Source organism: Oryzias latipes, chromosome 7, assembly GCF_002234675.1.
Source record: "Oryzias latipes chromosome 7, ASM223467v1".
Taxonomy (NCBI): domain Eukaryota; kingdom Metazoa; phylum Chordata; class Actinopteri; order Beloniformes; family Adrianichthyidae; genus Oryzias; species Oryzias latipes.
The window spans coordinates 16,491,753-16,508,276 of NC_019865.2; the positions used below are offsets into that span (position 1 = coordinate 16,491,753).

At 37.1% G+C, this 16,524-nt stretch overlaps 1 protein-coding gene across 2 annotated transcripts in view; it reads right to left on the minus strand.

Moving 5' to 3' along the window:
• LOC101167708 (solute carrier family 12 member 5-like) overlaps positions 1-16,524 on the minus strand; it is a 38,663-nt gene that overhangs the window by 11,897 nt on the left and 10,242 nt on the right. For both annotated transcript variants that reach the window (XM_020704740.2, XM_004070771.4), the window contains exons 2-9: positions 8,049-8,152; positions 7,789-7,929; positions 6,150-6,296; positions 5,483-5,537; positions 5,272-5,402; positions 1,187-1,434; positions 897-1,108; positions 631-798 (exon numbers count right to left, since the gene is read on the minus strand). In XM_020704740.2, the coding sequence (XP_020560399.1) occupies positions 631-798; positions 897-1,108; positions 1,187-1,434; positions 5,272-5,402; positions 5,483-5,537; positions 6,150-6,296; positions 7,789-7,929; positions 8,049-8,152 (1,206 nt within the window). The remainder of the gene's footprint in view (positions 1-630; positions 799-896; positions 1,109-1,186; positions 1,435-5,271; positions 5,403-5,482; positions 5,538-6,149; positions 6,297-7,788; positions 7,930-8,048; positions 8,153-16,524) is intronic.

Genomic DNA, 16,524 nt, shown 5'->3' on the forward strand with positions numbered 1-16,524 from the left:
AAAAAAAGGAGGCATTCCTTTTTTCACATGTTGTCTGACAATACCACAACTCTTGCTCATTTCCTTGGAGGAAGTGGACCACTTATCAGATATATTAACTCCAGTCCTGCCCCTGACTGGGAGAGGTTAATCACAAGTGGATTGATCAACTTGATAGTGATTCATTTGAAAAGTTTAAGCAACATCTCTATATGTCTTAAAAACAAACAACTCTTCCACCCCCCATCCGCCCTTCCCAAAATCTGGAAAACTAGTTGGTAAGAAACTTGACTTAGACCTTAATGATCTCTCTATGCATTACTCTATTCATTACTGTGTTTCTTTTGTTTATGTATTCCAGTCACCTGGCTTTCTCGTGAGCTGAACTTATGGGTTTTCCATCATTTCTTTGGAGAGAATAAAACCTTGAACAGAAAAGCAGATGTGCATGCGATCTGATCTTGATAAGCATTACATTTCTGTGATTCAAATAGTACTGGAAATGATCACATGAAGCAAGCAGTTTCACAGTAGGGCGAGTAAGTGTGGATACTTATGAATCTTTTGGGGTGTTTTCTTTTGTGTTTCATAAATGAAGAAAAAAAAATCGACAAAATGTAATGCCATTGGAATTGTGTTTTCAGTTCTGACCTGTGACGGAGGGGAAGTAGATCCCAACCAACAGGGTGAAAAAGCTGGTGATGTCTGCCAGGACATAACGGTTACTGTTGGTTGTGGGACTGTCAGGATCCACATTGGAGAGGAGTCCACGCTTCTCCAGGAACATGCCTTTCTCCAGATAGTAACCAAACAGGTTCTCTGCAACGACAAGGGATAACTATGGTGATTGACAGACAATGAACAGATTCTAAGGCTCTGTTAGTTCACAGAGCCAACAGATAACAGTTGAAATCTACCTGCCAGAATACCACTGGTAACTCCTGGAATTCCTTGTATCTCTGTGACGTTGTTGTTGGTGAAGTATTCATCGCAGGTGGCGTTAAGGGAATCAGAATCGCAGAAGGAACTCCAGAGTTTGGTGGTAACGGTCTCATTGTCTATTTCTATCACCTTTGCGCAGACATCATATCCTTTAGAGATGAGTGTTCTGTTTCCAAGCAGACAAACACTGAAATAAAAGACAGAAGAATTCACTTCACACACCTAGTATCACAACAGATCAGGGGTCCATAAAAACGATGCTTACGGGAAGGTTGGGGGCTCGAAGGCCGTATTGATGACTCCTGCGTAAACAGCCAGAATAGAGAAGATAACACAAGCCAAGAAGACCAGTGCCAGTTTGTTGACGTATTTGACTCCCACAAACACCACCAGTGCCATTAAGCTCAGCACGATGGTGCCATACACTCGCATGTTGTTAAGCAGAGCAATCTCTGCCTCTGCTCCCTCCAGGCCCTCCAGTTTAAAGATGGCAGCCTGAGGAAAAATGTAAATCTGGAAGAGCAAACAAAGAGATATAATGCAGATAGGACTTAATAAGTGCAAATAAATCTTTAAACTGTGACAAGTGAAGGTGTCAGGCATGTTTAGTTTTTACTTTTATCTGGGGGTAAAGGGCCTTTATTTTGTACTAAGGAGGGTTGTTGGATCTCTATCAGGGGTCACCAACCTTTTTGAAATTGAGAGCTACAGTACTTCATGGGTACTAAGTCATATGAAGGGCTACCAGTTTGAATAACAAATTTGCTTAGTTTTCCTTTAGTTATTTATTAATGATTAATGATACTCATATCATTAATATTTGAGTATATGAGCTGGAGGTCATTTTGCAATGTTATGATTTCAATCTCCACTTGTCCAGCATCCAAGTTCTTCGTATTCACGGGTTTTGGGACCAGAGACTCCCGCGAATATGGAGAATCTGCCAATACGGAGAACCACCCCTCATCCCCCCACGGCTGAAGAATGTCCGTCACCTACTCTTACTCATCAAAAACCCTTCTCTGCTATTATCTTCTTCAGCGTATCAGGATATTTTCCGTCTGCTTCTGAGTCAGCTGATGCCATTTCTCCTTCCAGGGACACACTTCGGTCATAGCGATTCAGGAACTGCTGGAAATAGCTGTTGGAAGCCGACAGGCCAGCGTGCTCTTCATCTCTTCCCCCCTTCCCCAGAAATTCGCGCAGCATCATAATCAGTGCATGTGAAACCAGGAACATTGTATAATTAACATATTTTTAAGATATTGTAATTTTAAAATCTATATAAATGCAAGTGGGACTTAAAAAGATTAGCAACATAAAAGTAAACTTTAGACACAGTTCACTGTTGAGTTGTGCTATTTTTTGGAACAGGCCTGCTGACGATGTGGCCCCCTCTGGGCGACCTGGTGCCCGTGGGCACCGTGTTGGTGACCCCTGCTCTACATTAACACTGCATTAAATCTTAAATGTTAAGGAAAGTTTCTGAATAGGAACAGTAGAGGTCTTTCAGAATCTAAATGCCCTTTATATAATGTGATTTTATGTAGCTATGTGAACAGGAATATTGTACATTTCTAATGTCTTTGTAACAAAAAAGAAAAAAAAAAGAAAAACTAGGCTCTGACCTACAGCCAAACAGCCAAGTAAGGATTCGTTCTTCATTGATTATTTATTCTTAATAAATAAATAGATAAAATTTAATTAAAAATTGAATTGAATCTCGATAAGCACTGCAACAAAAAAAAGGTTCATGAGGGTTTTTCCAGTATTAAATGGAAATAGTAATAATACTTTTAAATCTTTTACAATATTTAATACAATATAAAATTTGACAAGAAATGAGAAAAACTGATGAATTTTTGAAATTGTATGTAAAACTAATCTGTGCATTGGTTGTTGTTCACTTTCTGGCATATCCTTTTGGCAGTGACTTTTACATTAGATGCTCTTACTGACACAACCCTGTATTTTAGCTGCTGGGGACCTGCAAAGGGGGAACCAGACTTGGTTGCACCCCTGGGAATCAAACTTTGGTTTCCCATGTGCCAGTCCTGCACTTTACCAACATAGCTATCCCAGTGGCTATATTCCTATTATCAGGGATTTCATGCAGACAGGTAAAACTCTCAAGGGTCAATCAACTTTGCATGCAATTTTAACCCTCCTGTTATGTTACGGGTCAAATTGACCCGTTTTAAAGTTTGAACATCTAGGAAAAATTGTTAAAAGTATTTTTTCAGCATGAAACTTCTTCTGCTTGCCTTAATTGGCGTAATCAACATAAATTATGAAAATGGTTCATCCCACATGTTTGCAACCACACCTGCATGTTTATATCATTTATATCATCATGTTTGGGTCAATTTGACCCAGCAGTCAAACTGAAGGGAAAATGACGTCTTATTATTATTAGTATTCCTTTATTTGCAGCTGTGAGACATATTTCACCCCAATTACACTCATGGACACAAACACACACACACCCACACGCACGCACACACAGGTGGATATGTGTTATGACTTTTGACAGGAACCATTTATGTTCTCGCGGGAAAACTCAACCCACATTCAGTAGACACTTAACAGGGGAGGGGCAAAACATATAAAAGATTCTCTGCATGGGAGTCCTTCCAACATTACACTCTGTCAGGCAGACCTTTAGAAAATGAGCAGCAGAAGTAGAACGATGACAGTCCAGGAGGCTCTGGAAGTCATCAATGATCATGATCAGAAGAAGGCTATCTTTAGCTAAATTCTGATTCTAATGATTTTGATTTTGAACCAGATGAGGGAATTGCTATTCCTGTTCCTCCTAGCAAGACATTCATGTCAAAGAATGGTGAAATACATTGGTCTTCATCCCCAAATATGCGTCAGACAATCCTATCTGCCGAAAACATGGCAGTGACTCATGTGACCATGTCAATTCAATTCAATCTAATTCAATTCAATTTTATTTGTATAGCCCAAATTCACAACAGTCGTCTCGATGGGCTTTGTACCGGTAATTGAAAGAGTTAAACATAAAATCAAAAGGATGATGAATACATAGAATTCAATAGGAAAATACTAAATTGAACTAACAAACTGACTAACTTAAAAAAAACATCCCTGTCCTTAGACCCCCCTTGGCGGTAAGGAAAAACAGATTCCGGAAAAAACGAAGAAACCTCACTGATGTCCACATGAAGGAGGGATCATCCCCCAGGACGGACAGGCGAATTACCAGAGCTCATAGAGAAGAATTAACTTATCTAACTCTACAACTACAACTACATATTTAAAGTCCAGCAGACGAGCTTCATCCAGATATAGTTGGGGGGATGGCCGGGGGCGCGAGTCGAGCCGGAGACAGGATCCAGGTCAAGACAAACATAACCTTTGCGAAATGTGCAAAATTAATTTGCACAAAGCACAGTGTGATGACTGATCACTCTTGTGCTGTGTAAATGTACAGACACACACACAACTTCATATTGCAATTGCTTGTCTGTTGTATTGTGATTTTGTTTTTTTCTGGTTCACGGTGGATGTATGTAAAACAAAATTTCAAGATTATGTTTCAATGTTATGTAAAACTATTGTATTTTATATGTTAGTCTTTCAAAAGTAATACAGTAGTGACATTTTTTTTTTAAAGTTTGAACATGTATATTTTTAAGAAAAACGAGTGAATTATCTAATAATTGAACCACTGCCTGTTAGAGGTAAGGAACACCATTTCACTAAGTTTTGATAGAATAATTAGTAATGCAGTTAGTACTAAAATGTTTACACTGCTTGTTAGGATTTTTTGGGTTCCAGACATTTTTTAATTAATAAAACATGCACCGAGTCAAATTGAACCAGGAACGTCATCTCTGTTCCTCACAAATGAACATAACAGGAGGGTTAATAGAAAAGTCTGAATTAGAAGAGTTGTAAAAGTTTACAAGTTCCAAATAAAATGCTGTTTTGTTGAGAATAAATACATTTATTTGCACTCAGCAGGGATACTATCAAACAGCGAGAAAAAAAATCTCACTGTAATGAATGGCCTTGTCTGATATAAAACCCAAAACAAAAGTTTACAAGATAAAAGATCTGAGATGAAGTCAAGATATAAGACGAGCAAAAAGAGCCTGTTTCACGGTTCATGTTTTAATATGGTTTATTTGGAAGGTCACAGGTGTAGCTAATGAATTTGAATCTAAACCCCATGTTGCCATTTTACTACAAATGGGGCCAGCTCTAATATAAAAAAAATATTGATGTAGAAAGTGTTCTCAATAAAAATCACAACTGTGGAAAACAAGCACAGACAAAAAAAACAAAAAAACAAACAAACTGTAGGGCGAGTTTACTTACAAGAAGAATTTCAATGCAGCCTAGGATGTACATGGCTCCAGCAAATGTTGTGCCCAAGTAGAAACAAATCCCAACAGCTCCACCAAACTCGGGCCCCAGTGAGCGAGAGATCATGTAGTATGAGCCTCCAGCTGTAAGTCACAAACAGAGACAGGACTAATTGAGCTGACCTGTTGTAAGGTACTGAACGCGCCCTGGGATGTCCATTCACCTGGTACAACCCCATTAGTTGCAATAGCACTCATGGAGATGGCAGTGAGCATGGTCTGTAAAACAGCAGCAAAGAGCAGGTAAGAAAACAAACTCTACATTTCTGGTGAAATTAACAAATCTATGCTAAATTGAGAAGAAACATCTGCCAACTAAAAGAAAAGACTGAAATGTTTGTCTTGTTACAACACTTCAAGGATGATAGCATCACTGTGACTCTTCTTTCTTTTGCATCTGGATTTGTACAATATCATCTATTTTTGGACTTTATGTGCTTCTGTCCAATACACAGAATTTATATTAAAAAAGAACTATAACACTGCTTTAGCCTTCAGTACAAATTTAATATATTTTTAAAACTTTCTGATAGTTTATGGATTCTTAGCTGTAGCAGATGTGACGACATGTGTGAATCCCATTTGAACTGTTGAAACAAATGACAACTGCTGCATATGTATACATGGAATTATTTTTTTGTTTATTTAATTAATAAACATAATTATAGACAAATCATTTTCCTGCATGTCTTCTGCTTCTTTTTTGATTTCAGAATTATTATCATTTTATTTATTTGCATTTTGCATTTAAACTTGAAGCATCAGAAGAAGAAATGTGTGATTTTCTATGGGCCAATGCATTGCGGTTGGAGCTTCTGCAGGTTAACACACCGTGGAGCAACACATGAAAACGATTATGAAGGAGCCAAAGACTCCTCCAATCCCAACCATCCACGTCATCCTCAGGAAAAGAATAACCCCAAAAATATTCTGGATACATGGCAAGTAGACTCCCATCAGAGTGCCCAGCTGTGGTGCCTGAAAAAAGAAACAAAAGGACAGACACACAAGATTGATTTAAAATTTCTGTTTATAAAAACACTGTCAGACTCTCACCTTTTAGAAACAAAGGAATTTCAGTGTTGCTCCTCTGTGCAGGAGCCTAACTTTAGAGTCTGTGGACTGTTCTGTGATTCTGAGGTGAATTCATACTTATTTGTCCTCTTAACTGTCAGCTTTTGGCATGAACTTGGGTTTCTTCTCCACATGTCAGTTTTTAAAGGCCAGTATGACGTCAGATTCTTAAGTATTCCTCCACCAACAGAACCAACAGTGCCTCTTTCAGGTGGTCCAAGATAATGAGGCTGCATACAAAAGCAACCTTATCCCTTCCTGTTTGAGGCCAATTTGAAAATGAAAATGAGTGCAACAAGGTCAGTTCACCAGCTATGCGCTGTGAAAGAGTGCTCAGTCACATGTAAAACAGGCCTGTGTTAGAAACAGGAATATACATACACTTCTGAAGACAAGTTTGTTTTTTTCTCTCTGTTTCTTGATTTATTATAATCCACATTTATTATTGTTTCTGACTGACAGTTGACTGTTTTAACTCCTGGCTGGCTTTACTGGTTAAACAGCTGAGAGGCCTGTTTGACCCGTGCATTTCAATTCAATTCAATTTTATTTGTATTGCCCAAATTCACAACAACAGTCGTCTCAATGGGCTTCGTATCGGTAATTGAAAAAGTGAAACATGAACTCAAAAGGATCATGAATACATAGAGTTCAATAGGAAAATACTAAATTGAACTAACAAACTGACTAAGCTATACTGGCATCCCTGCCCTTAGACCCCCCTTCGCGGTAAGGAAAAACTCCTAAATCACATCGAATGCATGTGCGTGCTGGTTTGTCAGTGCTACTTTCAAAGCACTTATAGATTTATAGCATCTTAAGCCCTCTGCTGGGATGTGTATTTTGTTTGAAATATATACCAAATAATTATTTTCGTCCCTATTGAAAACATCTGAAAAGATATTAGGCAAAACACAAAAAACAGTTAAGTGTTGACAACTTAGTTAACATGCAGACACACCACACAAACCACTAAACACTCTCATACATCAATATAGTTAAACAATCCAATCTTTTCAGCATCAAGCATTCATAATTTCTGTTTTGATCAAGTCTCGAACATCTGCAGCAAAAACAACCACACAGGCAACCAATTAAAAAATGAAACGATAAAAGTTATAATCTGTCTAAATGTATAGTATTTTTGTAGTTTTCTGGCTAAAAATAAATCAGATCTTTGGATTTACTTAAAAATATCCTCTAATTTACACTCCTATTGTAATGGACAATAAATACATTGAATTTTCTATCAAATTTAGAAAAATTTCATAAAAACTGAAAACATTTCATGCTTTCTGAAATGTATATATTTTTTTAACTCTCTCAATTTAATTTTTTAATTTGTCTGCACTGAGCAGCATGAAGATAAACAAAACCCTACTATTTACTGGTCTACCTTGACAGGTTTTTTTGATGGGCGTGGGCCTTCCTCATTGTTCTCAGCCTCCTCATGCTCTTTGCTGCCAGTTGGCAGGTTGGAGTAGTTGGCCAGAGTGCTGAGCAGAGAGGAAACCATTGGACTGGTGTCCATCTCCTCCTGTAACATAAACGCATTCTTTACGTTCCTCAAGTTAACCTGTGACGGTATCCGAGCATCTGCATCACGCCCGACGTGAGAACTTATTTCTCCTGGTGCATGCTGACGTCAGACCACACCTCAAACAGTGCCATACTCTTGCTGTCATACTGCTGGCTCTTCTCCACATCAGTGGCTGCAGTGCTGTTGATGAAAGGGCTACTCTCTTTAGGGTTTGCATCACCTGAAACACAAAGAAACAAGCAGAGCATGGGTCAAAGTCAACAGGGATTTGATTCTTCTCTACTTTATGTAAATATAATTGCTTGGACTTAAATGTCTCAAAAAACAAAGAAATGACCATCTGTTTCCATCATGGACACTCCATCACGGACACACTTTCTGTTAATAATGAAATAATTGAACAAGTCCACACATATAAATATCTTAATTGACCACAATTGACCACCATAATTGGTAAATGCCAACAATGCCTCTTGGCGGAAACTTCAGAAAGTCTAAATCCATCCAGCCTTGTAGCTTTTTAAGAATGCTTTCATTCAAAATTTGAGTTTGGTTTGGTTCACTCAGTCTCAGTAATCCTAACACAATTAACAGAATCATTAAAATTAGTAGCAACATTGTTGGCCGGGAACAGGAGTCACTCACCACACACATCCTTCTCAACCACTGCAGTTTGTTGCCCTCAGGGTGGAGATGCTGATTATTACCATTCAGGACAAAGAAGGCTGCATCAAGATTTGTATCAACCTTAATTTGAACGCCAAGAATCTTAGGCTTTTAATTGTTATTTCGTTCAATACATTATTTTTCTTGGTTGCTTCAGCAGGCCTGAGTTTACGTTGTTTATGTCATGCTGAGTGTATGTGTGTTGTATTAATTCTACTGATTTTATTGTTTTGATTTTATTGATGATTGTTTGTTTCTGCTCTGTGTTTCCACCAGCAAAGGAAGTTCCTACCGGGAAAATGAAGTAACTTTGATTTAATTGATTTGATTACAGTTTTAAGGAATTTCGACCAATTGATGCATCACAAAATACTGTGAGTTGTCTGTGTGAAGAAAGGGAAGGAGTAAAATATTTTATTAAAGTTCCACTACAATCATCTTTTGATCTATTCTAAAAGCGTTCCCATTGGTCTTTTAATTATGATTATGCAATTTTTAACCAAAAAATAAATCAAAAATCATGTGTTTTTTTAGGACATGGTTTCTGCAGGGCGGTAATTTGCCTCTGAGTTGTAGGTGGGACTGTTGGAGCGGTGCAACCCCGTCCCCCCTTCCCCTCACCATTTCTGAGAGTTCTCTGTTTCTGCTATAGCTTACAGCCCCTCACATCCCCATCCTAACAAGCAATCGTACAGCGTATTAGTTGCATTAGTCGCATTAGTCGTATTAGTCGTACAACCAGATGCATAATCAGACGAGAAAACAAATACATACATGGATCTTGTCATCTAAACTTGTAGATGACAAGATCCATGTATGTATTTGTTTATCAGAATGGAGTGGAGCAGGAAGCTTGTGACCTGCCCAGCGTATTTTCTACCTTTAAAATACGCTCTTTTTCAAACAGCATTTTTTCATCTGCTTCAGATTCATAACGATTTGAATAAAGAAATATTAAAAAATACAATTGTAACCTTAATTTTTTTTATATATATCCTAAATCATGAGTAAAATTCGACAAGAACATTTTCATCGGAGTGGGTCTTTAACTGTTCATGACAAATCAGCTTCCACATCTGAGAACAAAGACACGTTTTAGTTTTTTGGCATTATAAGGAGTGACTTGATACATTTGAGAGGGTTAGAAATTAAAATGTTGAAGGATACCAACATATATGACATATTCTTGCCAGAACAAAGTATTGAAACCATCAACGACAGTTTGAGAGTAATTTACTACTCTCAGAATGGTCTGTGTAAAAGCATGGGCCTGTGCACAGAAATAGGAATTCTTGGCCCAAAATCCTAGAAATATATTTTCTTTTTCGTCTCAAGAGACATGGTCACAAATGGGTTCCAAGGCTGTTGCTTGTGGGAAACAAAAGTTTCAGGTTCTCATTTATATGCTGGCAACACAGATGGATCAAAAACATTAAGCGAGAAAACAGAGTCATGTGGAACAAATTTGTGAAAAAAGAAATTTGAAGGATAATTACAGAAGATACTAATAGCATGAGAAACAACAAAGAAAAATAATTACGAGAAGACAAAAAAACAAAATTAAGAATGATCCGGATAATCTTCTGGAGAAATTACAACCAAGAAAGAACAAGTTAAGCAGAACTCCCTCCATATTTATTGAGATCTATGAGCTTTTGAATGCTGAGGCTGAGACAGATGTCCGAGATGCAGATGTTATTGACAGTATTTTTAGAAATCAGTAACAAAAGCCATCTTCTCATACAGCTGGTCAGGGTAAACTCTCCAGACACACAAATTTTTGTTTCAGGGTCTTGATGAAAGCACCACCAGGTTATGTCTGCTACTTTTATTAATTGATTTGGTTTTTTGTACCTTTCAAAAAGCAATGCCTTGTTTTTCTTTTTCTGTATTTTTAAAGAAAATTCTTTATTTTGCATTGGAGCTGGCTCAGACAAGAGTCAGAATCAGGACAAAAATGTTGTGGGTAGGTAGGAGCTAAAAGTTCTCTTTGTGTGCTTCTTTTTGACATTTTGAGAGAACAAAATAGATAAAAGTAGGTATAATATCTCATTTTTTATACTATTATACATCACAGGAGTAGCTTTAGTTCCAGCGGAAACTTTTTAACAAGACAGCAAGCAGGAAGTTAAGTTTAACAAAGCTCCATCTGTTAGCTATGCTCACATGAGAAAACAAAAAACATTTCTTTCTACCATTTTAGACGCACGAGAGAAATCATTCACAATCACATTTACATAAAATCCATATTTTGCTATTGAAAGAAAAACTTGAGACCTAACATTAGCATCTGCAAAGCAATCAAGAACTCAGTTCAACTCCCAAAGCCAGAGCAGTGTTATTCGCTAATCTTTAAAGCAAAGAGAATCAAATGCCTGCCAAAATACTTGCACACATCTGATAATCCACTGAAGGACAGACTAAGCCTGAAAAGACACATTTCATTGCACACTAGATTAGAAACATTTCGATTCCATGTTGTTCAGATTTTGTGACCGGCTGAACTCAGTATGCCATCTTTCTGTGTCACGGAGATCTTTTTAGGACCTATCCAGTCGATAAATTCTGGTAAAAGAAATCGAATTATTAGACAGGTAAAAGATATTCTTCCTTGTTGACTGGAAGTGAAAACACCTCTTTTACTTTTAGATCTATAAATATTCTTTTTAAAATTTGTTTTATTTCATTGTTTGTTTTTACTTGTTTAGTCAGATGTCAGAAATGTTGATTTCATATGCTTGTACGGCTGTAATAAATGGAATTTTAAAAGTTTAACCCAATAATACTAACCAAGGTTATCAAATTTTACAAGTTTTAAAACTCAGTAGCTCTTGAAAGGGCACCAAGAAGGAAGGACAGTCACCCATTGATTACAATTTTTCAATCTGACCTCAAAATGATGATTGTGCAGAGTAATCACATTTATCAAAGAAAACAAGATGTTCACAAAATTGTGACTAAACAAAATAATACTCCGAAACATGCTTGGCACAAGGCTTAGTTATTTAATGTAGGAAGATGAAAGAAGAAGACAAAGTTCTAACTTTATGGCTCTAGGAAAGAACAGGAAAGCAGGAATTATTACAAAAGCAGACTGAGCATTTATCAGACAGTGGAAACTGGCAGAGAGATGAAAAATGTGAAGTGTTAGAGTTTCCTCTTTGTCAAATTTGTTTGGATAAACCAATTTAATGCTCTCCCAGTTTATACTTTTTCTCTGAAAGACCTTAAACTTCTGTAATACAGGAACTACAAAAAACCTTTTGTTCTATTATTTTTAAACTCTGAATGAGTCTCATAAAGAAATAGTTGTCAGTAAAGCTTATCAATTTGTTAAACAGAGTTGCATGCATTAATTTAGCAAGTTATTGTAAAATACATTTTATAGAAACAATACATTTCCACAACTATTTGTTCTATTTGTTCATCTATGTACACTTATACAAAATGAAGATGTATTATTAAACCCACAGTCCTGTCTACCTTTGACAAAAAAAATATAAACTATAAATTTACTGTGGCTGTGCATCTGCTTAATGCATGTCAGTCTGAGGAGTCTATGTGAAGTAGGATATGAGCTATAGAGCTCAGGATAATAATAAGACCTGAAAGAAAAAAAGAGATTTGGAATAAAGACAACCAATATAGATTTATCAACATGGAGTAACCTGTCATAACCTGTCACAACCTGTCATAGTTTAGATTAATTTATTACATATGTTTTAAGAAATAAATCAAATACTTCTCTTTGGATCTGACAGTTTGACTGTAATTTTATGTTTTTTTTCTCAAAAGAAGACCTTGCAAAGCTGTGCTATATTTCAAGACCCAATTCTATTTTTGCTAAAGGCCATGAAGTGATCCATATTACAACTTTTCTGCACAATATATTAGGATTAAGGGTCTTGAGAAGTTTAAGCACTCTGTCTGGTGAGTAATCCTCGAAATTTATCCTACCATTCTTCTGAAATCTATATACCCTGAAAGAAAGTGTCTTTCCTTCAGGACTAAAACAGCAAATCTAGCTCTCCGAAAACAAAGTCAAAGCCCACTGGGCAGCAAACCATTTTCCTTCTCTAAACACCCAATTTAAAAGTAAAAAAGTTGTTTACGTAGTTTTACAACAAAAGCTATAAAATGTCAAAGTTTTTTTTTACTTTCATGAATTCAATTTTCTTTTGTGCAGCTGTTGTGTGATAAAATTCAAGATTATTACAAAGGGGTCCCAAGTCCCAAGCAAGTCAGGAAATACAATCTTTACTTTTGCTTGTGTCTACCACCAGATTTACTCTTAGGTTATATTTAGTGATGATCAATTAGCCTCCATCCATTCATCCGTCCGTCCGTCCGTCCATCCATCCATCCATCCATCTATCCAGTTATCCATCCATCCATCCATCCATCCATCCATCCATCCATCCAGTAGTAAGGGTAGGATCAGTTCACTTGGTCTTGCCTTTTGGGTTAGCTCTCTTCTAACTGAATTAGTATGGGCTGGTAAACTGGACAGCTGGGACAGAAATATGGACCCTGAATCACTGGAGACACATCATAGATTTGATGTGTTCTCCCCTCTCATTGATCTCCAGCTTGTAAAAGAAACCACTTCACATGAAACAGTAACTTTTTACCAACCCATATTGACATCTTTCTGATTCTGATTCCAGCAGCACTGCATTCAGTTGAAACAAGCAGCATATTCAGTCACAGTTCAAGGATGTGAACAACAGTAAATCATCTGCAACGAGCAGAGAGGAGATTCTGAGCCCCTGGGCTGGAACCCTTTTATCCTTTGGCTGCACTGAGACGTTTTGTCAATAAATATTCTAAACAGATTTGGGTGTTGGACATGCATCCAAATGTCTCCTTTGTGTACAAGTCGGTGTTTTTAACTCATCTTTTGCCAGTTTGTAATCCTCTCTTGCAACAGACATTCCTGCATTCTGTCAGGCAAGCTTGCTTCTGGTTTTGATTCAGCTTGGACATGTTTGACCATGCTGTATACTGGTTTGTATAAACCTCTGATTGTTGAGCTGATCATCTGGCAAATGACAAAAAAAACACTACTGAAAAAACATGCATGTTTGGAGCTATGCATTTGACTCTGAACTTTAAAGCTACTTGTTTAACATCAATTTCATCTTAATTAAACTAAATAGGAGGAACATCATAAACACAGATCCATCCCTGGAGACCTTCATTTGGGTCTACCTGGTTGCAATGTACCATTACACTTTATGTGAGAGCCAGCTTCATCACAGCTGTGCCAAAGTTCATCTAGCGGGAGGGCTTTAGGAACCAACCCCACCATTTAGAATTCTGAGTACCCAATCCAGTCTGCTGCTCAATTTTCTCCTAAACATTACCACTATTTGGTGAGTATGGTAGTGGATTAACGTTTTTTTTTTGCCATTCAGAGCTGGAGATAATGTATTCAGAGATGGAGCCACAGTTAATATATCGCTTGTTTTGCTTGCAAGAGCAACTTTCTTCTGTTGTAGAGTCTGTAGACACATGAAATGGTAGTACAGCATTTTTGGATGGGTGGCAATTTATTGAGTGAAATATTCAACATTGCAGTGGTGTGTCAGCAATAGCATTGGGAATTTTCAAGCCATCTGGACCAAAAATATGAAAGTGCCAGAAAAAAAGGTAAACTTAAGTTAAAAAACCAGCTCCAGATATTTTGCAAAAGATAAACCATAAAAAAAGAAAATGAAGAACAGAGGCTCTGGGAAGCTCCTTGTCTTTCATGCTCTTGGGGTGGGAGTCTTTATGAAGGTCTGGATGCTACGCATCCTTGAGTGGGTCCCATTGGTAAACCTGAAATCACCTCATCAGACTGTCTCAGGTCATTAGATCTGCCCACCTAGATTATCTTGAGTTCCTAAAAAAATTATTCTGGCAACTTTCAGACTTTGGCTGCCTTAAAGCTGTTGACATCTTTGTTTACAGGTCTGAATAAAGTCTACATCAAAATCCACAAGAGAATTTGATATCACCACCCTCGCTTTTTTACACAGTTATTTAAAAAGAACCATCCCACAATTTCTGGCAAGGCAGTGGTGCATTTTTATTATGTTATCAGTCTGAGAGGGAACAGTGTTTTCTCTGATAATGCCTATAAATCCACTGGGTAACACTTTATATTAAGATTCCTTAACAAGCTTTGTTAATCCATTAACAAGCATTATAATTTAATTTGTAGGGTGTTAGTAAGACATTTATTAGTACAATAAGTCTAATAAGGTTTATTAAATTACTTAGTTAACACATTTACAAGCATTATTATTAGGATGTTTTTAAAGATGCTTGATACATTTATTGGCATTATAGTTCCCTAACAAATTTGTCAGTGTAAATAAGCTTAATAAGATTTATTAACAACCTTTGTTAATAAATTAAGAAGTATTATTATTGTTTGGGGTTCTAATAAGAAATTTATTAGCATTATAGGTGCCTAACAAGCCTAAGTGTTAATACGCTTAATAAGTTTGATTAACTAACTTAACCGGTACATAATCAAAGATGGGCGGGGCTTTTTTTGTCCCCTGTGTGAAAGCTTAGAGAAAGTCTAAGAGGCCATTCAATTGGCTGAAAGCGAGCACGCCTGTTTTGCTGATGAGTTTGATTGACAGATTCATTAAAAAAAAATTGTTTACCTGCCCATCTTTGATTCTGTACCGGTCGGTCGTTAGCGTGTTAGCTTTAGCATGGCTCAGGTAGGTTTATTGCCATGGTCTTCAAAAATTTCTGGCTTGTGCAACTTTCCAGTGGATTTGGAAACAAGGCAACAGTGGTTGAATGCAGTTGGCATTGAATGCAGAGAACTGTGTCCTGGTGATGGGATTTGCAATGAATGTTTCACTCAGGATAGTTTGCTAATACTTTATCCATATTAGCTATGATGCTAGCGTCATCCGACACCGGTCCCTATGTGTTTTTTTTCTTTTTTTAAATTTGTCTGAAATAAATTATTATATTTCTTTTACAGAAAGATTTTTGTATGTTTAGTCTGTTTTAATGTTTAAAGTTCTTTTTACAAGCTTTATGCTTTAGTGTTGTTTGTGGTTGAATGTGGGTCACAGAGACACGGATGTTACCGCTGAAAGCTGCTTTTGCGGCCGGACGGAGAGCATATCCTGTTTATGAATGACTTATGACGTGAATACTTATTTCGACTTCATTATTTTGTTCGCACTAATTAATTATTTAGAGGGAACGAAACAACGGAATAATAATTAGTGGGAACGAGATATATTTTAGTTTTTTTATGTCAGGACAAGGGCTCTGTATTGTTATATTTCTTTTACAGAAAGATTTTTGTATGTTTAGTCTGTTAATGTTATAAAGTTCTTTTTACAAGCTTTATGCTTTATGCATTATGGTTGTTTGTGGTAAAAGCATTTCTCACTTTAGATGAGGTGCTGCAAAACAATTAATAAACTGTTAACAAAATGAATTAATACATTTGTAAAGCTTATAACCAGTTTAGTAATATGGATTTTGAAGACAATGGTTTGACTTTAGATGTTCTTCTTTCTCTTTGGGCTTTTCCCATCAGGGGTCGCCACAGCGAATCATCCTTTTCCACCTCACTCTATCATGGACATCTTCTACCCTAACATTAGCCAACTTCATGTCCTCTGTTAAGACATCCATGTATCTCCTCTTTGGCCGTCCTCTTGCCCTCCTGCCAGGCAGCTCCATCTCCAACATCCTTCTACCAATATATCCACTATCCCTCCTCTGAACATGTCCAAACCATCTCAGTCTGGCTTCTCTGACTTTGTCGCTAACACAGGCAACATGAGCCGTCCCTCTGATGTACTCGTTCCTTATCCTGTCTAACCTGGTCACTCCTAAGGAGAACCTCAACATCTTCATCTCCGCTACCTCCATCTCAGCCTCTTGTCTCTGTCTCAC